Here is a 25,334-nt window from a genome sequence, read left to right on the forward strand (position 1 = left end):
GTGCCCATCCAAGTCCATGATAAGGCTGGCAGACTGCACCGGTTTTTATTAAAAATATTCGTTTGTGTTTTTCTGAGGAAACAAAGTAACCTACATCTTGGATGCCCTGGGGGTAAGCAGATAAACATCAAATTTTCATTTTTGGGTGAACTATCCCTTTAAGAGCCAAGGGGGTGAAAACTTTTGAACATAATGAAGATGTGTACATTTTTCTTATTTTGCCTAAATATCATGTTTTTTTTTCATTTAGTACTGCCTTTCAGAAGCTACAGAAGATACTTGCATGTTCCCCAGAAGACAAAATAAATTAAATTTACCCTGATCTTCAAATTCCAAAAGATTTCACCCCCTGCCTCTTAATGGTCCCTCAGTTGTCCTCAGTGTGAAAAGATGGCTCCCAAAATCATACAGTCATTGTTGGAAAGGGTTCAAATACACAAAAATGCTGAAAAAACAAAAAATCTGTTGGACCTGAGAATCATTCAGGTAACAACACAGTATTAAGAATCAAGAATCTATTATTTTCTCTTGTGAGCTATATGCAAACATATTTTATGTAAAATATCTTATCTTCAGGTCAGTACTAAATAAAAAAAAATCAGAAGTTCAAAACCCCTTTTCCAGAGAACTATGCAAAAACCCTAGTGAATATAAGTATTTGTGGTACAATAAATGCCAATTCCTTGCTGAAACAGTTTCAAAACAATTACCTAATTGACTGACAATGCATTACAAAACAGATGACATAATAATTTGAGGTTGAGACTGTGTGCAGGTTTAATGTAATTATGAGGTCTAATTACAAAATGTAAACTGAAGTATTTTGACATAGGATGAGGAATATAATGCATTGCTCTATTATCTCTAAAGCATTTTTATCTCTCTGAGTGCATTATGTAAGAGAATATGTATCCGGAATTAAAAGGAGAGAGGGGCAACCTCGTGATAACCTTATGCAGCATGCACAAACACAATACAAACACGGATATACAGCCTCAGCAAACTCCTCTGTGACTGCAGGATTGATGGCGTATCTGCAAAGGAGCATTCCCACTTTGGGATCTGAATCCTAAAGGTCAGCATAATAGGGCTTGTTGTCTCCCCAGCACTCAAACACAGGCTGGGGTTCAGCCGCAGTTCTTGTCAAGTCATCCATACAGTAAGTGCTGTTCCAGCATTGCCTGTCTCGTGCTTCTAATGAAGATAGTATTTCACCGACACTTTGCCAGCCAATCTCCAATTTCAATGTGCTTCCAGTCATTTCTGGTTTCAGGGTTTATTCGTTTTTATAGGCACATAAAGCAATTACCATAAATCTGTTTGCTCAGAATCTATGGTGAGAGTGGTTGAACACTATTTGATCTTTGTGGTGGTGCCACGTAGCTATTACTTCCGTTTAATTTCTTTTTATCGATTTACAGTAACCTGACTAGAAAACAACACTGCAGGATAAAAAAAATTGCAGTACAAAAATAAAACAACGCTTCTATTACAAAATATAAAGGTGTATAAAACACTTGTTTTTCTAAAGAAATATAGTCCAAGTATAGACTCCCCTGAGCCCATTGAGTTTTAACAAAACCCTAAAGTGTGCGGTGAGTTTGGTGAAAAAAATGAATGGGGGAAAGTCATGTGAGAGGCGGCAATGCATCCATTGTGATATGATTGGATATGACTGGTTATGATCGGCTGTGATTGGTTCATGCAAGTCCCGCCTCTTGGGTTTGTGCATGTTTTGTGTTCATAAATCAACTAAATGAACAATATAATGGTGTTATACTGTATAATGGGAAGACTAAATTAAAAACATAAGTAAACAGCTCACACATTTAGATATAACCACTTTGTTATATCAAAGTAAGACTTGAATAGCATGAAAACATGATCTGTGGGAGGTTTTAGTTGCTTGGTAAAATATAAAGTAAATGTCCTTGTCTGTGACCAATATTTACCAAGCTTTGATGACTGATGATCCGAAAAATTCAAAAATAGTTAAAAGTTAACTATTAAATGAATAGTTATATATTGCCCTATGGAAAACAAAATGTCATCAGCCTCATGAAAATAATCAACTGCATCATCTTTTACTATAAAAACGACTCAAAACCCACTAAATGGCAAACATGCACCGTCATATTTCCCAGAGGAGGTTTTTGCAAGAGCATCATTAATTTCATTTCGTCGTGTATTGTAAAAGGATATGGATTCATCATTCAGAGCAGTGCTAATGAAAGTCGTATGACGATCCCCTATTCCTAAACACAAAAGTAGCATAAGCGCTTGTGAGTTTCGGGCATGGGCTCCCAAAAATGTGTGCACCATGTGTGAGCGAGAGAGCACCAATCAGCCCATCGTTGTGGAGTAAGCGATGATTTCATTTTGATCAAAGTGGTGGTGTTCTGGAGCGAAGGCCTGCGGTTTGTTATGGTTCCCTTCAAAATTCCAATTGTTAAAAAGGGGAAGGCAAAAAAAGTAAATATTATTGCTAACGTGATTTTAGTGGATAATGTTTTCCCCGTAATCAGAGAGGCAAGAGTGAGAATGAGTTTAATTGAGTTTATGTCCTCCCTGCCCTTTTTTTTTTAATCACATTTATTTATTAACTTAACCGGCGAAACTCTCCAGCTCTTTGTTTATTAACTGATTTATATTTATATAATGTAAATGAAATTCTGCCATGTCAATTCTAAAGTGTAATGGATTAACCAACCCTTTGAACTGTCTGTTTGGCTGAAGAAATGTTTCTTAAAATCTGGGTTAGAACTACCTGCTCCCAGATCAGCGGAGTGACAGTAAGTAGATTGACCCGAGATGACATGAACAGGTCAGAATTCTTAACAAGGGTCACAGAAGAGAAGAAAGTCAGGGAGGAAACGTTGTAGGGTCTTTAACAGACTAATTTAATCATTCTGGTGAGATCTAGAGTAGGCTGGCCATAGGAGTTTCACTGTATCTCAAAGACATGACAGGAAAGTGATCGTAAACATAATTTTCGCATGTTGATTTACTGTTGGTTTGGTTAAACATATTCCTCTTTTGGCACTTCCTCTTTTCCTTCATTCGAAAGCTGTACTTCCTCTTGAGATATTATTGTAGGTCAACCACATCAGAGAAGTGTGCATATCCCACATCCTCCTGCATGACACCCAAAAGTGCATTTTTGTTCACTGTAGTGTTTTTATTAAACACCTGAGAACACAGTTGTCAAATACTGGTAATATAATATATATACTACCAGACAAAAAAAAAAGAAAAAACAGTAAGACTTTTCATGTTTTTTTTTTTTTAAGTCTCTTCTGGTCACCAAGCTTGCATATTTATTCCAAAGTACAGCAAAACAGTTACATTTTGAAATATTTTTACCATTTAAAATAACTGTTTTCTATTTGAATATATTTTCAAATGTAATTTATTCCTGAGATTTCAAAGCTGAATTTACTTTAGTCACACGATTTTTTTAAGTTTCTTGTATGGATAGAAAATTCAGGAGAACAGCATTTATCTGAAATAGAAATATTTTGTAACATTATAAAGTTCTTTATTATCACTTTTGGTCAATTTAAAGCAAATAAAGTATTAATTTACATAAACTATACTGACTTCAAGCTTTTGAAGTTTTTGAAGCTTTTTATTTCAGATAAACGCTGATCTTTGGGTCTGTCTAAAAAATGTACTCAACTGTTTTAAATATTAATAACAATAATAATAATAATTGTTTCATGAACTTCAAATCAGCGTATTAGATTGATTTTTGAAGGATCATGTGACATTGAAGACTAGAGTAATGATGCTGAAAATGTAGCTTTGATCACTGGAATAAATTACATTTTAAAATATATTCAAATAGAAAACAGTTATTTTAAATAATAAAAAATATTTCAATATATCTTTTACTGTACTTTGGATCAAATAAATGCAGGTTTGGTGAGCAAAAGATGTCTTTAAAAACACTAAAAATCTTACAATTTCAAAAAAAAACAAGGTTTGTACTTTGTAAGTGGTAATAACATCTAATAATTATAATGCATTTCATGAATTATTTATAATTAACTTTAAGTTTTTAACTTAAATTAACGTTTTGGGAAACTTACTATTTGGTAAAACAAAATAATAATAAATAAATGACTATATATGAGTTTCCAGGACTTCCAGTTAAGTTATGGGTGTTAGGTTATATACCTTCATTTATTTTTTTGAGTTCCTGAATATTTGATATGTCTGCGTGGGTCTCGAAATGATCTGAAGAGACACTGGCTGTAGCTGAGGGGCGTGACACCCAGTGAAGCGCTCTTAGACTCCGCCTTCTATGTAAATGAGCCAGTGTGGCGCTGGTGTCCGCGCTCTCAGTCAATGAGCACCGAGACAGGAGGAGTGTCCGACTGTTTACATCTCGTTTCGGGGGCCGAGAGATATTTTCCTCCAGCATGATGTCGGTGTGGAATTATCGCACTCTCAACCTTTGAGAATTAAAGGCGGCCAGCGCAAAGCAGTGACCCGGCGTTGAGTCATGGGAGGCCAGATAACCCGAAACGCCTTGTACGGTGAGGAACTGCGTTAAGGATCTACGTGCAACCGCTGAATGATGTTCATTATGCTTGCCTGCTGATGAAGGCTCCGATACGCGCTGCTTCAGCTGTATTGTGAAGAATAGACAGATATAAACGAATTTAGATAGAAAACGTCTACCTATAAATATCAGACAGGCGTTGGGATATTTAAAACACAAATACAACGACCACAAGTCGTAGACTTATTGTAGACTGCATTTGTATAGGTTTCAGGGGCTCTAAGGAACGAATATACGAGCGCGTCTCCGCGTCCAGCCGCTCATGTCAGTGAACGCGCTTTCGACATCAGACGTGTTTCCCCCACAGCAGCTTGAAAGCGTGAGAAAGGGAAGGGAATTTGTGGGGATTCCCTCTGTTGTTGAGAATAAGCAGGATTTACTGTGGGTTTTCCACAACCTTTGATTTTATTACTAACAAGCACGTGAAGCAGCTGGTTTAAAAGAGAACCATATAAATCAATAAATCAATTGATTAGTTCTGCATAAACATAGACTGTTGTTGGTATACATCTGCTATATCCTGAAATTCATGTTCAGGCTGTTGTGCTACCACAACATTGGTTTCACCAAGTCGTGTTAACATGTATTTCTTGCTAAACTTGCAGCTATGCTATCTGTTTTTTTTTTGTCAGTGCTTTTTAGTAATCCACTATTGACTAGCATCCTCCTGAACTTCACCTAGATACTAGGACTTGGAGTTACAACACTAGTTAGTGTATTTATCCAATTAAGCATTATTTCCTAAATCATGGCAAAAATGAAATGTGCTGTACAGTAAATAGATTCAATATGGTTTAAAATCAAAAGTTGATCTGGTACGGGTTGTTTTCCGTTGGCCTCCAGGGTGAATGGGTGAATAATCGGTGACTCTGTAACTGAAACAAACATGAGCAGTTGGTTTATGTAAATCTCTCCGTCTTACTCTGGCTCTGAGTGCAGCTGATTGGCCTGGAGTTAATCTGAACCCTTGGTGGATCTGACCCACTTGATCATTAATTCTAATTAAAGCACTATATCACATCCAATTAGGTAAACCGGGACTAGAGCTATAACAGTCCAGAATGCATAGTAGCACCTGGTGTTAGTACAAAGTGCACTTGTCGGAAACATATTCTGTGTTTTCATACCCTGAGGAAATTTCTGAATTAAAATAAATGAATAGATCAACTGAAATATGAGCATTCAAAACAAATCAGTCCTGTCTGAAACAAAAACATTACAACATTTGACTACAAGCAAATAAAGTATTTTAAAAATTAAAAGCATACGCTTTTGTTTGAGGCATTGAAATCTTTTTAATTGTATCTTTGGAGACTATTAAGAAGACAAAGGAAATGATGGGAAGAAGAGGTGGAAACAGGATTGGGAAATGACGCAAGCCAGACTTCGTCATTTTTGTTTAACGTGAGCACATGCACTAACTGGCCGCTGCTTTGAATTTTTTTTTTTAAGTTTGTCTTCATTTACCAGGAGCACAAATCATTTAAAGATGGCTGTAGCCTGTAACATTCTGGTTTCACCTTCCGCTTCCCATTTCTGTTGCAGCTGACAGTGGATATAAATTGCTTATCCAGATATGCACGTGCATTTTACCTCACATACAGCAAATTATAGTGGTTTATCTCATTTTTGCATAAAAACTGTTTAGAAATGATCAGGAACTGAGAACAAGATAGTCTGGTTTGTAGTGTTTGAGCTGGATCGACACTTTATGCTTGTTTGTGTGTGTATTTAAGACTGTGTGGGTGTTTTTTCATACACCTCTGGAACACATCCTGGCCTCTAAGGCAGGAAAGAGATGAATAATAAGTAGTATTTTTTCAGAAAGGCTGATAAAATTGGAACATTACGACAGTTCCAGATATTTCCCACTGTCACCAGGACAAAAACAGTATCAGCTCTCCACCTTACACTGAAAATATGAGTACAGATGGAAAATCCTATGCAAATTGTCAGTTTGCTTTCATGTGTTTTTCTCAGGTCTGTACTTTTTGCACCGTTGTGTGAGTTTACATAACACATTTTGTGCAATAAATGGCGTTATCAGATGGTACACTGATATAAAAATTCTAGCTGGTATTGATAAACTATAATGGCAGATGTTTAAATTGTATAATATTTTGTCTAAATAAATAATTTAAAAAATCTCTAAAACTAACCAAATAAATAAATAAATAGAAAATCTGTTATTTTAAATTCACATTTTAATGTACAAAGATTAACTAAGTGAGCATTAGATGACGACAAAGCTATGAAAGGTAAGAAAAGAGCATGCATAATTAAATATCCAACACCTGATATAGTATACAGTTGAGGTCAAAAGTTTACACACACCTTGCAGAATCGGCAAAATGTTCATTATTTTACCAAAATAAGAGGGATCGTACAAAATTTTGTAAGATATTTCACATGAAATGAAAGACATTTACATATAGTTCAAAAAAGAAAGTAATAGTTTAATTTATAAAAATTACCCTTTTCAAAAGTTTACATACACTTGATTCAACATTATACTGTGTTGTTACCTGAATGATCCACAGCTGTGTTTTTTTGTTTAGTGATAGTTGTTTATGAGTCCTTTGTTTGACGTGAACAGTTAAAATGCCTGCTGTTCTTCAGAAAAATTCTTCAGGTCTCACAATTTCTTTGTTTTTTCAGCCTTTTTGTGTATTCGAACCCTTTCCAACAATGACTATGATTTTGAGATCCATCTTTTGACACTGAGGACAACTGAGGGAATCATATGCAACTATTATAGTAGGTTCAAAAGCTCATTGATGCTCCAGAAAGAAACACAATGCATTAAGAGCCAGGGGGTGAAAACTTTTGGAATTTGAAGATCAGAATAGGCTACATTTAACTTATTTTGTCTCCTAGGAAACATGTTAGTATCTTCTGTACTTCTGTAGTTTCTGAAGTGCAGCACTAAATGAACAAAAAAAAAGGTTTAGGCAAAATAAGAAAAATGTACACATCTTTGTTCTGTTCAAAAGTTTAAACCCCTGGCTCTAAATGCATTATGTTTCCTTCTGGAGCATCAGTGAGCTTTTGAACTTTCTGTAATAGTTGTATACGAGTCCCTCGGTTGTCCTCAGTGTGAAAAGATAGATCTCAAAATCATACAACCATTGTTGGAAAGGGTTCAAATACACAAAAATGCTGAAAAACCAAAGAATTTGTGAGAGCTGAAGAATTTTTCTAAAGAACAGCAGGCAGTTTAACTGTTCAGGACAAACAAAGGACTCATAAACAGCTATCACTGAACAAAAAACAAAACAAAAAAACATCTGTGGATCATTCAGGTAACAACACAGTATGAAGAACCAAGCGTATGTAAACTTTTGAACGGGGCCATTTTTATAAATTCAACTATTATTTTCTGTTGTGGACTATATGTAAACATCTTTTATGTGAAATATCTTAGTCAGTACTAAATAAAAAAAAAAAATATATGATCCCTCTTATTTTAGGAAAATAATGAACATTTTGCAGATTCTGCAAGGTGTATGTAAACTTCTGACCTCAACTGTATTATGTACAATACTGACCAATGCGATAAATTAAAACTAATTTCGGCTAATAACCAATATCGAGCATAGCTAATTCATTATTGATTCTCCTCTAAACATCAGTGTTGAATCAGTGATTTGCTGCTAATTTGTTTATAACAGCATGAAAAGTATTGGAATTACTGAATCAATTACCACGGTGTTATTTTGTTGAATTCACAATAAGACAGCCATGCACAAACAACATGAGGAAACTGTTAGCACTGCCGATTGTTTGGAGTGGAATTATTAATGGGGCATGTTGGGATTGATTATCAGTGATTGGTTGACACGAGGACAAGGAGTCAATGCGCTGCGGTGACAGATTATTGAAAGGCAAACAGAGGAAGTGCTCTTATCAGCAATCCCTGATGTGGTTACATCGCTCAGTTTATGTCGTGTCGTGACAGAAACATATGTCTGCAGGTCAGGTGCTGATGCTGCTAAGTAACCATCCGCTGCACCTCTGCGGAGCACAACATCATTGATGAGTCATGTAATCCTCGCTCTCACCGTAGAAACTGAATGACACCACCACACACGGCTGTTTATGTACGGATCAGATCACCTAGGAGCAGGCCAGCCGTGGCAGAAGACCAGTGCTTAATATATTCTGCACTCATTCATAGTTTATTGCCACACAACCAGATAGTTGCTAATTGGCTTCAGAATTAAAAATTAAGTAAGAAATGCGTACTTTCATTGCAAAGATGCAATTAAATGAATTAAAAGTGACAGTAAAGACATTTATTATGCAGTTTATAAACTTTTTTAAACGGGTAATATTGTATTTTTGATCATATACACGTTTTTGAACAGTAAGATTTTTAATGTTTTTTTAAAAAGTCACTTCTGCTCACCAAGCCTGCATTTATTTAATCCAAATACAGCAAAAACAGTGTTTAGTAAATATATTTTTAATATTTTTACTATTTAAAATAAGTTTTATATTTGAATATATATACAGTATATTGTGATTTCAAAGCTGAATTTTTAGCATCGTTACTCAAGTCTTTAGTGTCACACGATCCTTTAGAAATCATTCTAATAGTCTGATTTGCTGTTCAAAAAAACATTTATTGTTATTAGTATTATTATTATGTTAAAAAATATATTTTTGCAGGTTTCTTTGAGGAATAGAACGTTCAGAAGAACAGCATTTATCTGAAAATAGAAATCTTTTGCAACTTTATGTCTTTACACTGCGAAAAAATGCATTTCTTACTTAGATTTTTTTTTGTCTAGTTTCTAGCTAAAATATCCAAAAATTATTTAATTTAATTTAATAAAATTATTATTTTTTCAGAAAAAAGAAGTTAAAATGAAGTTTTGAAACAAGCCAAATAATCTGTCATTGGGGTAAGAAAAATAATTTAGTTGTCTGCTTGGAATAAGAATATTTTGCTAACCTAATTGCCTGATTAAGCTTGTTTTAAGCAAAAAATGTTTTACTTGTTTAGAAAATCCTTCTTGATTTAAGATTTTTTTAATAACTTGGCTGGAAACAAGACAAAAAGTAAGAAAAAGCATTTTTTTCCAGTGTATCATCATCCTGTCTAAATAAAAGTATTAATTTCTATCATTTATTTTCCAAAATGAACAAATAAATAAATATACTGACTCCAAGCTTTTGAATGGCATAGTGTATGTTACGAAAGCTTTTTATTTCAGAAAAATGCTGATCTTTGGATCTTTCAATTTATTAAAGAATCCTAAGAAATTTCCTCAGCTGTTTTAAATATTGATATTAATAATAAAAATGTTTCTTAAACAGCAAATCAGCATATTAAAATAATTTCTGAAGGATCACGTGACAGACTGGAGTAATGCCGCTGAAAATTTTAATTTGATCACAGGAATAAATTACATTTTAAAATATATTTAAATGGAAAACAGCTATTTTAAATAGTAAAACTATTTTACAATTTTACTGTACCTTGGATAAAATAAATGCAGGTTTGTTGAGACTTGAAAAAAACCCTATAGATAAAACAAATAAAAATGTTAGATCTACTTGTTCAATGTTAGGCTAATAATGTCCTGAGCTGCTGTTTGAATATAAAATAAATAAACAGACATGGATGTATTCTTCTAGCATTGATGCTTGATATTAAGTGACAGCTTGTGTTTTTTGAGTTAAAGTGTGTGACGACACTTGAGCGAAGGATTTGTAGAAAGCAGAAGCCGGAGGCTGTTTGTTCAGCCAGGTGAAACTCTCTCTATGTTATTCTGGTTGCTTTTAACCAGAATAACTAAACATATTAGCATATGAATCTTTAGCCAAGCTTGCTACTTAACTACGCTCACGAGTTGTGGTCACATGACATGCTTCTCACCTCAGATGGATTAGAAGCATTAGTGCTAGTGCATCTCCTTAAAATGGCAGTTTAAATTGATTTCATACATCATTTGCCATTTTATATAATTTCTTTCACTTAAATACTGAAGCAAAACGTCTCTTTTGCAACTACGTTTACAGTTTTTGACAAACAATGATTTTTGGATAATCTTTTACACTAGTTAATGAAATCTAACTGCTTAATGATTCAGATTCCCAAGTAGATTATTTACATTCCACTGTCTGATAGCTAAAAACAACTTTCCTAATAAGTTATATTGAGTATCAGAGGAGATGTACTTACAGTAGAACAGTTAATGTGATTACCAACAGAGCAAATTAAAAGCTCATTCCTAGATAACAGATTTAAAAGAAGGTCAGTGCTTGACATAATTAAACATAAACTGCTTGTCTTATAACAAATGTTTTTTAATTAGTTTAATTTAGTGAAAATATTTATGATACATATCCACTGAAATACTTATAAATAGATGAGATATGACAACCTTCTGTTACCCTGGTGTGTGAACCTTTACAATGTTAAAAAAAATGCTTTATGTGGATTTTAAGGCACATCTAAAACTGTTTTCCTGTCTTTAGCTGTTGAACAGATGAAACAGAACAGATATATTTGGCTGTAGACTTTGCCTCCTTGTGATGTATGTAATAAAATACTCTGGAGTGCTCTTTTGCAAGTCACTTCAGATCAAACTTTATGTATATTCAGCAAATGAAACTGCAAAAAGTCGGCCTCTGGATGCTGTGTTGTGAAAACAGTTCTGGAGGGCTGCTGGCCAAGCAGTTTTATTTTAACGTTGAGTGTGTGATAGTGTGTGTGATGTGAAGTGTTTACACATAACATGACATTCTCTGACCTACAGTCAGACATCTGAACCTGCCCCGAACACGTCTGCATGGTAATGAGGATGTAATGAGGATAAAGATAGCAGCTACCTGACAGCCGTATTACACACAGCGATTTTGAACCTGACCTTAGCATGTGAAGGTCCTCTGTTATGCTCACCAAGGCTGCATTTATTTAGTCAAAAATACTCTAAAAACATTAATATTATTACACTTTAAAATATCTGCTTTATATTTGAATACAATTTCAAATGTAATTTATTGCTGTGATGGCAATAATCCAGTCTTCAGTGTCACATGATCCTAATATACTGATTTGCCGCTCAATAAATTATTATATTATATTATAATACTGATATATTTAAAGTCCCCCTGTAGTAAAAAATCAAGTTTTTTTAATGTTTATTTGTCTGTGTGGTGTTTTTAATATGCTTTTAGTAGGGGTGTGATGAGACGAGACATGAGACTGGGTTCACGAGAAAGAGACCAGACAAGATTATTAAACTTTTTTTAAAGAAATCGTCAATGATGAAATATAAATAGGGAAAAAATAGCATTTATTTAACTAAAAAACAAAATGCACGTGCATTTTGATATGAACGTGTGCTTTATCAAATTAAACTTGCATTTTTGCGATAGGACAGATCAGCTATGACAGGAAGCGAAGTGGGAGAGAGATAGGGGCGGGGTCGGGAAAGGTCCTCGAGTCGGGATTCGAACACGGGACAGCCGGAGAGTAACGGCACTGTATGTCGACTAAACTTGTATTTTAATGAATTATATTCTGTAATAAACATGTAAACTAAAGCATGATTGTGGATAAATTGAAAATTACAATTTTTTATATAAATTGAAAATCACAATTCTCTCACAATTCTGAAGAAAAATTTTTAAATCTTAAATACCCTAATTTACTAGTGGTTCTAACAAAATGTTAATTGCTTATGTCTTTAAAAAAAATATATATAAACAAAATAAAAAAAGAGGGTGTCTGTGTCTTGTTCAGGGGGCAACCTTCCGGTCTCCCTCGTGAAACCAACACGGAAGTGACTGAAACTGCAATTCATCGACTGGCCGCTTGAGGCTGGCTGCAAAAGGGAGTCAATCCCATTGACACTCCATGTTAAAATGCCCAACTTTACAGCAGAAAAAAGTATGTTTACAGCCTGGTAGGGCTGTCGCGGTTAAGGAATTTCCCTTGCGGTAATTTTGAGTGGCTCGGTAGCGCGGTATGCGGTATTACCGCCATATATATATATATATATATATATATATATATATATATAATTGTGTGTAGGCTGTTACAATGTAAGGTCATATTCAGAAATCAATAAACCGAAACCAAATCGCGTTGATATATGAAGTGAAGTAAACAGTACTTACATAGAAACCTAGCCAGAAAGAAATGCAAATTTTGAAGAAACATGTCAGACATACTTAGAGGCTTTGCGTCTGAAATCTTCGTATATATAACAGTTAGCGCGCACCGTCGAGTCTGACTGGACAAGAGACTTTCTGTCAGGATTTCACCTGCGTGTTCTAGGCGAGCTGTCAGTCAGTGCAGTTTCATTTTTACGCCACAAGATGGAGGCAAGAGACTATCTTTGAGTAAGTCTTTAAACCGTTCATTCAACTACACGTTCAAAAATGCTTATTCATTTAAAGAGAGACGTAATGAAACACGATGTTGAAATCATTTTAACTTTAATCGCCACTTTTAAAGGCTCAGCTGACCAGCAGAGCGTCAATGTTAACATGAAGTGAAGACAGAGATTTCACTTTCCTTGGACATGACAAGCTAGTTTCACATACATACCTGACAGACGCAGGTAATAGCACAAGCTCAGTCGATCTATCTCTCATTCGCTGTCTGTTTAGGCATGTTAAGTGCATATCTACTGATCGAGCCTCATAATAAACACTTTATGTTATCATTACTAACTTATTACTAATTTAATATTCAGCACACAGGCATTAAGTGAGAAGGGCACATCCTTAGGAAAAAAGAAAACAGGCAAATATCGCGGTTGCTGCGGTTGTTGCATTCCTCTGCGGTTATGCACGTCAATAGCACGGTATTGCGATATTGCGGTTATCGCGACAGCCCTACAGCCTGGTTCAAAAAATGGTTTTGGTCTATATAGCTAGTTTTGCCCTTCATGTCAACTGTGAGGGGGGTGAATTTTTTTTATAACTCATCGGTTTAAGTTATATTAAGCCTTAAAGTTCAGCATAATTAAGGGTGTGGCCACTTGAGTGACAGGGGGATTGCCACTGCTGTCACCACTGTCGCTCTAGGCGGGCGTGGTTTCAGCAACCAGCTCCACCCACATCCCGCCTTTTTGCCCATTTTTGATTATCCGGGAGTGACGCGCGATGACGCGATTCCAAGATGGCGACGGCCGAATCCCGCCCACTATGAGCTTCAAATTAGCGCTTCAGAATCCTACGGGTGACGTCACGGATACTACGTCCATATTTTTTACAGTCTATGGTCTTGTTTCACTATTTGACAGAACTAAATTACTAAACGTGCAGTTGTCGCCACCTCTTGGCGGAAGAGGGTAAGCATTAAAATACATAGTGGCAAGATACTTTCGTTTTGACCGCTACTGTAGACAATAAGTGTTTATACCCAAACTATAAACGTTTATCCCGGTGCTTATGTTATTTAAATGTCCGTAACACAGAAAAAAGATCATTATGTGGTTGAAAAGGCTGTTTGTGTTGCTTTTTTTGGATCAGCAACAGCATGAATGCAGATTTTAATGTCTTTAAGGCCTGTTTCACATTGTAAGCGGCAGTGGAGCGTGTGAAACAGTTGCAGTAGACACCTCTGAATCGTTGTCATTCGGGAATAAGATCGAGTGGGTGTTTGAAATAGCCATCTTTTAACGATTAATCATGCAACACTGCAAACATTTTTGCGAGGATATCGTCACGTTCTCGCGAGACAAGTCAGACCAGTCTAATTTCAATAACCATGTCAATGGATAGATTCATATCAGTAGCATGCAAAATATACCAATAGTATTACCAGCACAAAACCAAAAATTAAATAGAGCAAAACCGTTAACCGTTAACTTGAATAACAACCCGCGGCAACAGTGTAAAAGTTGGCCGGAGTCAGAAGCACCTCTCCCGCATTGGCGTCTGCTCTTCAGACGCTCGCGGGCACGAACTGGAATCACTATCTAGGCTGCATTCGAGCCTTCGAGGCATTTTGAGGACATAACATCATAAAGTAAGTAGCTTTAACGGATTTTGCAGTATCCACTGTAGTTGTCCGCTAGTAAAAACATAGTTTTATCAGTCATATCGCGTTTACTTCAGTTAAGCTCAGTTAGTGGACGGATCAGGAGGCTCTGGTTCAAAGTTGCCAGGTTTTCACAACAAATCCCGTCCAATTGCTACTCAAAACTATCCCAATGGCATTTTGAGGGGGTCCCCCAGTAAAAGTCGCGTTCTGGAGATAAAGATAACGTTATTGTGGTCGTTTAAACCCGCGGACATGAAAAACCACCTGCGGCAACAGCGTTAAAATAGCCCAATTCCGCGGTAAAACCCCGGCCTTGGCAGCACTGCCTGGCTGGCATGAGTGAGTGTGTGGAGGCGGGGCTAATTTGCATATTCATATAGGCAAAGAGGGGTGGAGTTACATGCAAGCCGTTTTAAGGCTTGAGAAAATAATTTGATTTTTGATGATCAAAGATTAGTTTTAAGAGATAACATTTTTGACTAAAGGGGGACTTTAAATTATTATAAATAATATTTATAAAATCAACAGTATTCAAGAGTCTACTACAGAGTGGAAAGGAAACGGAATACAAATGAGCTAATTCCAAGTAATGATTATTCATATGCTCAAGTGTGTTGATTCAGACCCCCCCCTCCCCAGGCTGTTCTTTATGGAATGAACTTATGTAAGAATCATTTTCTGTCCATTGGTTACCTTAAAAATGATTGTGGTTACCATAGAAATAGCAGCATTGTGATGTGTTTGGTAGCCCTGGGTGGAATCTGCTTTTTGTGTGTTGAAAGACTGTTTATATTACTGGCTTCTATTACTTACAATGTGTGTTTGTGTCTCTGCATGTCGTAAGCAGTTTTATTTTTAACGACTTGTGTGCATCTTACATAATAAAAATAAGGATGACAATAGAAGGTTATTGAAGTCAGTGTGAATTGCGGTTTAGATTTTACTCATTTTTAATGCTCATTTTTATCCATCATGAAATGATTTAATTATAGAAAGTTGGTGTTACATTACAGAATGGAGCCAGACTTAATATGAGTTTGCTAAATCGATACCTATCGCTTTATCTTTGGAATAAAGTACAGCGATGAATCATTCACAAAAAGACCAGGAACATTATTACAACATTTTCGATTACACAGTGATTTGAATTAAATTATTATTTTTATTTATTTAATTGAATTAATGTGAATAATTATGAATAATTAATTATTATGCGAAAGGCAAGGAACACTATTAAGAAAGACAATTTGATTGCATGCTGATTTAAGTTCAGTTATAATTTAATTATTTTTTGAATGGTTGTTGGCTCAATATTTATCATAACTTGCTCCAAAAATACATACTATAGACCTTATTCATGAAACTTGCATAAATATATATGACCCTGGATCACAAAACCAGTCATAAGTTGCACGGGTGTATTTGTAGCAATAGCCAAAAATACATTGGATAGGTCAAAATTATCGATTTTTCTTTCATGCCAAAAATCATTAGGATATTAAGTACAGATACAAAAGACATTTTATAAATTTTCTATCGTAAATATATCAAAACTTAATTTTTGATGTTAGTAATAAGCATTGCTAAGAACTTCATTTGGACAACTTTAAAGGCGATTTTCTCAATATTTTGATTTTTTTTTGTACCCTCAGATTCCAGATTTTAAACTAATTGTATCTCAGTCAAATATTGTCCTATTGACCCTTATGACTGGTTTTGTGGTCCAGGGTCACATATATGTAAATTCTGAGTAATTTGCACATAAAACAGACCTTTCCGCAAACTCTCCTTAAGATCCACAAATGGTTTGTGAACGTGAACATCAGATTTAATAGTTAAACTTGTACGTTAATGAATTCCAATCATTCGTAAATACACATTCACAATTAGCCTACCTGATTTCATGACGAATACATACCCGTTGAAACTTTTTCGCGACACGGGAAATGCATAACAATAAATACATATCACTGCAGTTTCCAACAGAACTGATCACTAAAGGCAGTAAAACAGTGAGCACTTTTTTTTTTGTTTTTGTACACAGTTATGATTACAGCTCCATATGTTTCGCTTTCCAAATGTAGCTCAGTCGGCACATAATTGGACTTAGGATGCGGAATCTTTGGGTACAAATCCTGTGAAAAACATGACTCATGATGAGCTAAAAGATGAGAAATCGAAAAACAAGCAAAAAGGCATGTTTGCTATTGCATTTATGTGTTTAGTGCAGATGGTACATTATTTGTACCATATACGTAACATCACGTAATGGACATTTCAAGTCATAACTGTTGTGACATGTACAAAACCAACATCACATACTGTAAAACATACCATATGTACGTTCATCTGTTCCGAAAAAAAGGACACTCTTTTAGCACCACTCAGTGGACATTTCACATCGAATATGTCACAAAACGTACATGGGGGTACGTATTTTGCGTCTTGCAAAAAAGTTCCCACAGGTGCGTCTTTAACATGAGATTGCAATGAGCATAATGCTCTATAAATTACAACTACGTAAGTTACGTGCCCAGGAATGCAGTGGAATATTCTGGACTCCCTTCTCGGATTTGGCTCCAGTATAATAAATATTAATAATAAATAAATATTCAATTAATGTTTGTCCACCAAAGAAAAAACGGCCAGCTGATGAGCACTTTGGTCACACAGTGTTTTTTCCAGCTGAGATGCTTTGGTTGCTACTATCCACAACAGTAACGTATCACTAGAATCTCATTTTAAAGAATATTACTAAATATGAAAATTAAGTAACCAGCAATATTAACTTCTTCATTGTTGTTCAGTCATTGTACAATGAGGTTGGTTGGTCGGTGTAGTATCTGTCCCGCCCCTTGTCCATGGATTGGATGGCTGGGTAAAAAGTGACAGCACGAGCACTGTGTATTACCCAAAGTTGTACAGTTACAAAAAAAGACAGGACAAACTTACTTGTGAAATATTATTATGGTAGTGCTTTGAAATGCAGTTTTTCAGCAGTTTGCCAAAAATAACACCATTTGCACATGATAGGGAGCAGTTGTACATTTCTTTCGTACCAGCTAACGTTTTCAAGAATTCGAAAGTTTACATCAGAATGGCTTTACGCACGATTTACACAAACTTTCATTCTGCTGGTGTTTCATGTATGAGGCCCAATGTCTCTCTTCCAACCCAAACCCAGTTTAGACACACACAGCATTTACTGATTTTTAATGACATTTAGTAGATTAAACCAATCTGGGGTCGTCTTTCCCGAAAGCACAGACGCTGAACTCAGATCAGCAGAAAACGGAAAGCTCTCACCATGGTAGCGTTGCTAAGGAACATGAGCTGCTACTTAACCTCCATTTTCTGTCTGACAGCTGCAGCTCTTGTGTTTGCTAATGTATTCATTTCAGTGTGCTCAGACTATGAGTGTTACACACAATGTCTGTCCGCTAACAGACCTGCCCACACACATACTTACAGACACACGTATGAGCTGTGCAAAGGCACCTGAGGAATATTAATGCTTTTATAATGCAATGTTTTGTCAAATTGTGGTTTTATTTATGACTCTGTGGTTGCCAGATGTAGAAAAAACACCTAGTCTTTATACTCTTCTCTTGTGACCAGTGTAGCCTTATCTGCATTGCTCAGGAAACATGTCATTGCCCACTATCAGTTTCTACAAGGGAGCCACAATAGCTGAGAGGACTGGTGTCATCACTGAATGCTCCTCCAACTGTGCCATTACAGACCTGTGATGGTGTGTTATCTTGTTAAAGGAGCCCCTTGCCAACTGGGTGAATGCTGGACATGAATGAATGCAGAGAGGATAGCCTCTCATGGATGACATTGTCCCAGCTGAAAAACAGCTGAAACCATTACTCTGGCCACAGTTCTGTGTGCATTTAAGATGCACGATCCAGTATGTTTGATGTTATCAGCTGGACCTTCAATGTGAATAAAAGACAAGATATAAGATTATTTGCTAAATAGCTAGAAAGCACAGAATCAATTATGGAAACTCAACTATGGAGATAATTTAGAGCAATTCAGAACTACTGAGACAATTTGATAGATAGTATGACAGAGAGACAGTACTATGAAAGGAAGATAGATACTGTAGATAGCCTGATTTAAACGACTGCATTTTCAGGTGTAACATGTTGAGAGATATGGGTGCGTTTGGGTGGAAAGCTCTATTGATTTGGCACGTGGGTGTATAATTAAAATCTTAATTTTAAAAATTAAAATGCATCATGTAAATCATGATGCATATGTGCACTGTAAAATGGAAGTGTTTGCTGCACCTATATTCAGGAGTGGAGTTTTACGCATACAGTTGAAGTCAAAAGTTTACGTAGACCTTAATGCTGTGTTGTTACCTGAATGATCCACAGCTGTGTGTTTTTTTAGTGATAGTTTTTCATTAGTTCCTTGTTTGTCCTGAACAGTTAAATTGCCTGCTGTTCTTCAGCAAAAATCAACTGAGGGATTCATATGCAACTATTACAGAAGGTTCAAACGCTCACTGTTGCTTCAGAAGGAAACATGATGTGAAAACTTTTGGAATTTAAAGATCAGGGTAAATTTATATTATTTTGTCTTCTGGGAAACATGTATCTTCTGCAGCTTCTTAAGGGCAGTGCTACATGGGAAAAAAAAAACTATATTTAGGTAAAATAAGAAAAAAGTTCTGTTCAAAAGTTTTCACCCCCCCCCCCCTCCCCAGCTCTTAATGCGTAATGTTTCCTTCTGAAGCATCAGTGAGCATTTCAACCTTCTGTTATAGTTGCATATGAGTCCCTCAGTTGTCCTCAGTGTCAAAAGATGGATCTCAAAATCATAGAGTCATTGTTGGAAAGGGTTCAAATACACAAAAATGTTGAAAAAACAATGAATTTGTGGTACCTGAAGGATTTTCTGAAGAACAGTGGACAGTTCAACTGTTCAGGACAAACACAGGGGTTCAGGAAGGACAGGGGTTCAACAACACAGCTGTGGAACATTCAGGTAACAACACAGTATTAAGAATCAAGTGTATGTAAACTTCAGGTCAGTACTAAATAAGAAATAACATGCATTTTGTATGATCCGTCTTACTTTGGTAAAATAATTATCATTTTGCAGATTCTGCAAGGTGTGTGTAAACTTTTGACATTAACTCTACACAAAAAGTTGTGAGCTTATAAGTGAGAGACAGCTTATGTTATTAATTGTTATTAATTAATACATTGACAATCAGTAAACACAATTCCATTACGTGACTAGGAGCAAAGACAAATTTGCAGTGCAACATACTGTACGATTTATAAACAAATGCTTTTGCATTTTATGCTTCAGTACAGAAATTGTACAGTTCTGTAGGGAAACGCAAATCAGATTTTTCTACAAAGCCAAAAATCACTTTGTGCAATAAAAACGCTGTACACAAATGCTGTGTGAAATGGGGTCAGACAAATCTCACCATGCAAAGGCTGATGCTGTTTAATGCGGTTCATTGATTTGAAAGTAAAGGCCAGGCTTAGTCATATCAAGCTAAGGTTTTAAACACGATTATGGCTAAGAGAAGACTTATTTTCACACTATTATGTATTTTTATATTTATTAAAATGATCATTTGCACTTTTCAACCTGACCATGGTTTATAAAGCTGTATTTCCTTCTCTATCCTAGACTCTCTAGGTGGACCGTTCCCCTCAACAGCTCACCGATGCCACCACAAACCCAAACGCTGTTTACCCTTACATCCATGCGGAGGTGTTCCTGTGAGCCCCCTTCTCTTCCACCCCAACGCTAAAGGCTCTCAGATAGTCATGGATCTAGCACAAAGGAGCGTCAAACGCCAGGCCAGCTTCTGCAACGCCATCACTTTCAGCAACCGGCCCACTGCTCTTTACGAGCAGGTTCGCTTAAAGGTAGGAACAAGGAAAGGCGTAGATGAATCTAGGGCATGTTTGAGAACGGTGGGATAATCTATGGAGGGATGGTGAGTCTGGAATAGTCAAGTGGACGGTACACACAGGCGGATGTGAATACTTCTGAGTGTCTGCTAAAGCAAAGTTGACATTTGTGCAACAAATATTCGTAAGTCTTGTTGTAACCTAAAAACCGAAGTATGCTTTAGGAAAATAGGTTTTTGCTTTCTTATCCATCTTAGATTGTTACCCAATCGTTCCTGTACTTTAAAAACACCACCGTAAAGACATTATGCAAGTTCTGGCTACCCATGTAAATCCAGTAACAAACCAAAATAAACACTCTTATCCCAGACGATGGCACTGAATCTAGCCTAACCAGTTATTCGGCCAACATACAAAGATGGTTTTGTTTTTTTACTCGCACGGTAAGTTTAAATCCTGATATTCTCAGTAGCGCAGGGCCGCTGTGATATTTGTCATTATGTTCCTGAAATGTTTGTAGTACTTATTCCTGGAGTTCCTGTATATCAAATAAATCAGAGCTTCTTTAGTCCAAACACACCATGCGACTACATCATACATCCCCTCAATCGTCCCCTACGCTCAACCATTTATGACCAGCACAAAATGTTTGCCCTCGTTTGGCCTTCCACACTGCTACAAATGGAAATAGAAGAGTAAACTTTGGTAGAATTACTCTAAGTTGAAATGAATCACATGTAAAGACATTAAAGGAGTGAATTAGAAACTTGTTTCAGCTCACAGGAAAGAAAACACACAATGAAATGTAAGTTAATATCTCTCAGAAATAGAAATGAGATTAAATAGAATACAAATAAAGCATTTTGTGTTTGCTTAACAAAAATAGTTTCCTTCTGCATTAAGTATGTTGCATAATTCCATATACACTATATTGCCAAAAGTATTCTAATGAACAGGTTTGACTATAGTAATTTCCATGAGTACAAATCTTAATGTTTAAGCATATAATAATAGTCTAGGGTATTGTGTGTTTCCAATTTTATAGCAACAGTTTGGATAGGACCCTTTTTTAGTTTAACATGACAATGCATCTGTGTATAAAGCAAGGTTCAAAGAAACTATTAATTCAGTTAGTGTGGAAGAGCTTGACTGATCTGGTAAAACCAAGTCCTAATCCCAGGAGAACACCTCTGGTGTGACTTTAAATGCAGACCTTGAGCCAAAAACTTATCACCAAACACCAATGTACATTCACTATATGGACAAAAGTATTGAGACCACCTTCTTTAGAGCAAAAAAAGGCACTTCCAAAACTGTGGCAACAATAATGGAAACATAATTCATGCATTTCCATCTCTGTTGTTGTTTTGGAAGTGTCTAAAATGACTGTACCCATGTGTACAAGTCATTGGTAATTGGTGATGAGTTTTTAGCTCAAAGTCCCAGAGGCGTTCAACTGGGATTAGGACTTAGCTTTATGCAGACCAGTCAAGTTCTTCCACATTGACTGAATCAGTCATTTCCTTTTGAACCTTTCTTTATACACAAATGCACTGTCATCTTAGAATAGAAAAGGGTTGGGATACAATAGAAAAATTTAAATCATACAATACCCCAGAATATCATTATATGCTTAACATTAAGATTTGTACTCATGGAAAATACTAAAGTAGTCAAACCTGTTCAGTAGTAGGGGGTGTCCCAATACTTTTGCCAATATAGTGTATATTGTATTAGAAAACAAATCAAAACCATTCTAGGGGTACAAAAGCTTGTCACAAAAAATGTGTATGCTATGCAGTGACCCATAAAGAACACTTATGTTGTGATGACAACAGATTTTATTCTGTTCTTAGATAACTAAAAAGCAGTGCTGCTGGAGTGGCGCTCTCCGCCTGGGCTTTACTTCTAAGGACCCGTCTCGAATCAATCCCGACAGCCTGCCCAAATACGCCTGCCCTGACCTGGTATCCCAGAGCGGCTTCTGGGCCAAGGCCCTGCCAGAGGAGTTTGCAAACGAAGGGAACCTTATTTCCTTCTGGGTAGATAAGAAGGGGAGAGTATTTTACCGCATCAACGATTCCAGCCCCATGCTGTTCTTCAGCGGCGTTCGGACTACAGAGCCACTGTGGGCCCTTATTGATGTCTACGGTCTGACCAGAGGAGTGCAACTGCTGGGTGAGAAAAATAACTGACTGCATACAGTAGCTTAAGCCAGTTCATGCCATTTCTGAATGTTCTGCTCTAACAGACTGTAAAATGAAATACTGAAGTAGTGTTTTTTAATGCTAGCTTGATTTTTTAATTGGAAACACTATGCAATTACACAACTGGTATGATTAAAAATAAAAAAAAAACTGTATACTGGTACAAGTGCCTAGGCAACGTACACAGTGTTGTTAACTGAGAGGAGATGACTTTTAATTGCATACACTTCTGACTAATGGTTGGAAAACCTTTAGAACTATTAATAACGCACAACTAATTCTTTACCTGGGCAAATAACCAACTATAAACGGCCATTAACAGAAGCCAGAGACGCTGAAGATGAACACAAATAGGAGAAAATACTGTAGCAGGCAGAGCAAGCTCACTGTTCGCAATTCGCCAAATATAGGAAGAAAATTCTAAATACTGAACTGGGGGTGAGGGCTTATAGACCAATTCAGTATTTGCAAACAGTGATGGCATTTTTTTTGTGGGCAAAGCTTATCTGGTGGCAGAAAATTACCATTTTCAAGTAGCAGTCTATGGAAGCCATGGAATAAAAGAATGCATTTGAGTTTATATTTCAAAATTCTGACTTTATTCTTGCATTTTTGAGATTATATCTTACTTTTTGGCTAAGAATTGTGAGTTTAAATCACACACTTGTGTTTTTTTCCCCTCAGAATTGACAAACTTGCTATTGTTGAGTTAAATTGAGTTATAAAGTCCGAATTACGAGATATAAACCTGCATCTGCGGAGAAAAAAAAGTCAGAATTGTAAAATAAAATAGGTAAATGTGTAAATATGTAAGATGTTATAGGTTTAAATAGTGTTTTATGCTATAACTGTAGGGCTAATACAATATGTCCCCTATGAGCTACATATATGAATATTGTGTAGACAAATGGTTTAAATCAAATTTTTGCTTTAAAAGTAAAGTATTCATAGCAGGTTTCATCCAAATTCTGTCCGTTTAAACAACTGTGTTTAGCTTCAAATGGTGTTTTCGACAACAATATTCTATAAAAATTCCAATTCTGACATCCAAAGGCACAACAATAATTTTTTTCTCTTATTCTATGGATTTTTCCTATTTCCGTCCACTTGTTACCAGTGTTTTCATTTTACCTCTATATAATGCATATTAATGTAGTTTTTTTAAAAGCAGCACTGCTTTGTTTATAGTGGCAACTATAAAAAAACGCTGTATTGCTGTTGTTCCATAAGCGCCACCTGCTGTCATAGAGTGAATTTGCGCTCTCATTCAGCCAGCTGTGTGTTTGTGTTTCGTTCAGATGTTTTATGTGGCATAATATCACAAAGCTATGGTCAGACCGTTCTGTTTTTGCTTTAAATTTTGAAATTATACAATCTAATTTACAGCATGTTTGGATCATGATTTAAATGCAGTGGTTCTGCAACAGTTTTAATGCATTCTGATGAACATAAAAGCACAGTCAGGGACAAAATGTTTGAGTTTTTCTAGAACATTTTTCGAAGAATGGTGAATATTAGACATCAAACTTAGTGTGCATTATTTTAGATGCAAAAAGATCTATGAATATTTTGCACATATTTTTTTCATGACTTTACATGAACATTTAAGGTTCTTTTGTCTATGAAAACCTGTTAATCAAGCAATCACACATTTGCCATGCAAGTGTGAGACTGTTGCTTGTCTCCTCCCTATGCAAAGCATTGTGCCTGCATAGAGTTACCAGTTAACTCTTAGATAGGAAATCAGTTTTAGCTAACATTTATACATTTAAAAGCTTTTTCAATTCTGCTAAACACAAGATATACATTTTAAGGTAGCAAACTGGCTTCTCCTAAACTCCAAGATGGAAAAAAAAAGAACTAGAGAACTGGTTTCTGTGTTTTGAATGAATCACTCAGACCAGTTTCGTGAACTAGCCTAAATCAATTTGTTCACGTAATTACATATCTGAACTAGGGTGCATTTCCTCCAATTACATAATGCGCTAATGCTTCTAAAGGTGTCTTGAAAACTTGTTCGAAATAATTTTTTACTGTTTATGTAAGTGCATGATAGAATAGCTCTTGCGCTAAACACACAGTAAATCAGAGAGCTTAAACTTGGAGGCAGTGCTCTGGATGTATTGCTGTATATAATCACAGTCAACATTGTCTTGAGCAGAACATACCATACGCCACGCTTTGATGTACCGCTCTGTGTACGAGTGTTTGCGCATGGAAGGGGGGTTTGGCAGTAAGAGGTGAGACATTCACATCTCACACGCATACATGCAGCAGGCTTTAATGCTGTCATCCCCCAGGGTTAATTATAGAACCAGGTCACATACACCAGAGATAGCTCCATTTATCCTAATTGAGCACTGTGGCAATTGACGGCAGCCTCTCTGTCTGCTATCTGTCCACTGTGTGGGATGTGTTTCGTTACGTGTGCGAGTAACTTTATCTCTACCTTTGCCTCACGAAGGACGGCGTTGACATGCACTGCTGAACCTATGTTCTTCGACTGTCTACTGCCACTGTAAAACCAAAGAATGTGTGTGTGCGCAAGGCCTATTGTAGCAGTATTCACAATGATGTTACGTAGCACAAAGGTGTGAGTTTCGGTGCACTATAAACACTATAAACATAAACTATAAACTAATTATGAAAAGCAAACTAGT

General features: G+C 36.1%; 1 protein-coding gene across 1 annotated transcript in view; it reads left to right on the forward strand.

Moving 5' to 3' along the window:
• The first annotated feature begins 4,381 nt into the window (after positions 1-4,381).
• Positions 4,382-25,334, forward strand: part of neurl1aa (neuralized E3 ubiquitin protein ligase 1Aa) — a 49,320-nt gene continuing 28,367 nt past the window's right edge. Inside the window, exons 1-3 of the mRNA XM_073842413.1 lie at positions 4,382-4,541; positions 20,241-20,482; positions 22,324-22,645. Of these exons, the coding sequence (XP_073698514.1) occupies positions 4,508-4,541; positions 20,241-20,482; positions 22,324-22,645 (598 nt within the window). The 5' untranslated portion in view covers positions 4,382-4,507. The remainder of the gene's footprint in view (positions 4,542-20,240; positions 20,483-22,323; positions 22,646-25,334) is intronic.

This window comes from Garra rufa, chromosome 6 (genome assembly GCF_049309525.1).
Source record: "Garra rufa chromosome 6, GarRuf1.0, whole genome shotgun sequence".
Taxonomy (NCBI): domain Eukaryota; kingdom Metazoa; phylum Chordata; class Actinopteri; order Cypriniformes; family Cyprinidae; genus Garra; species Garra rufa.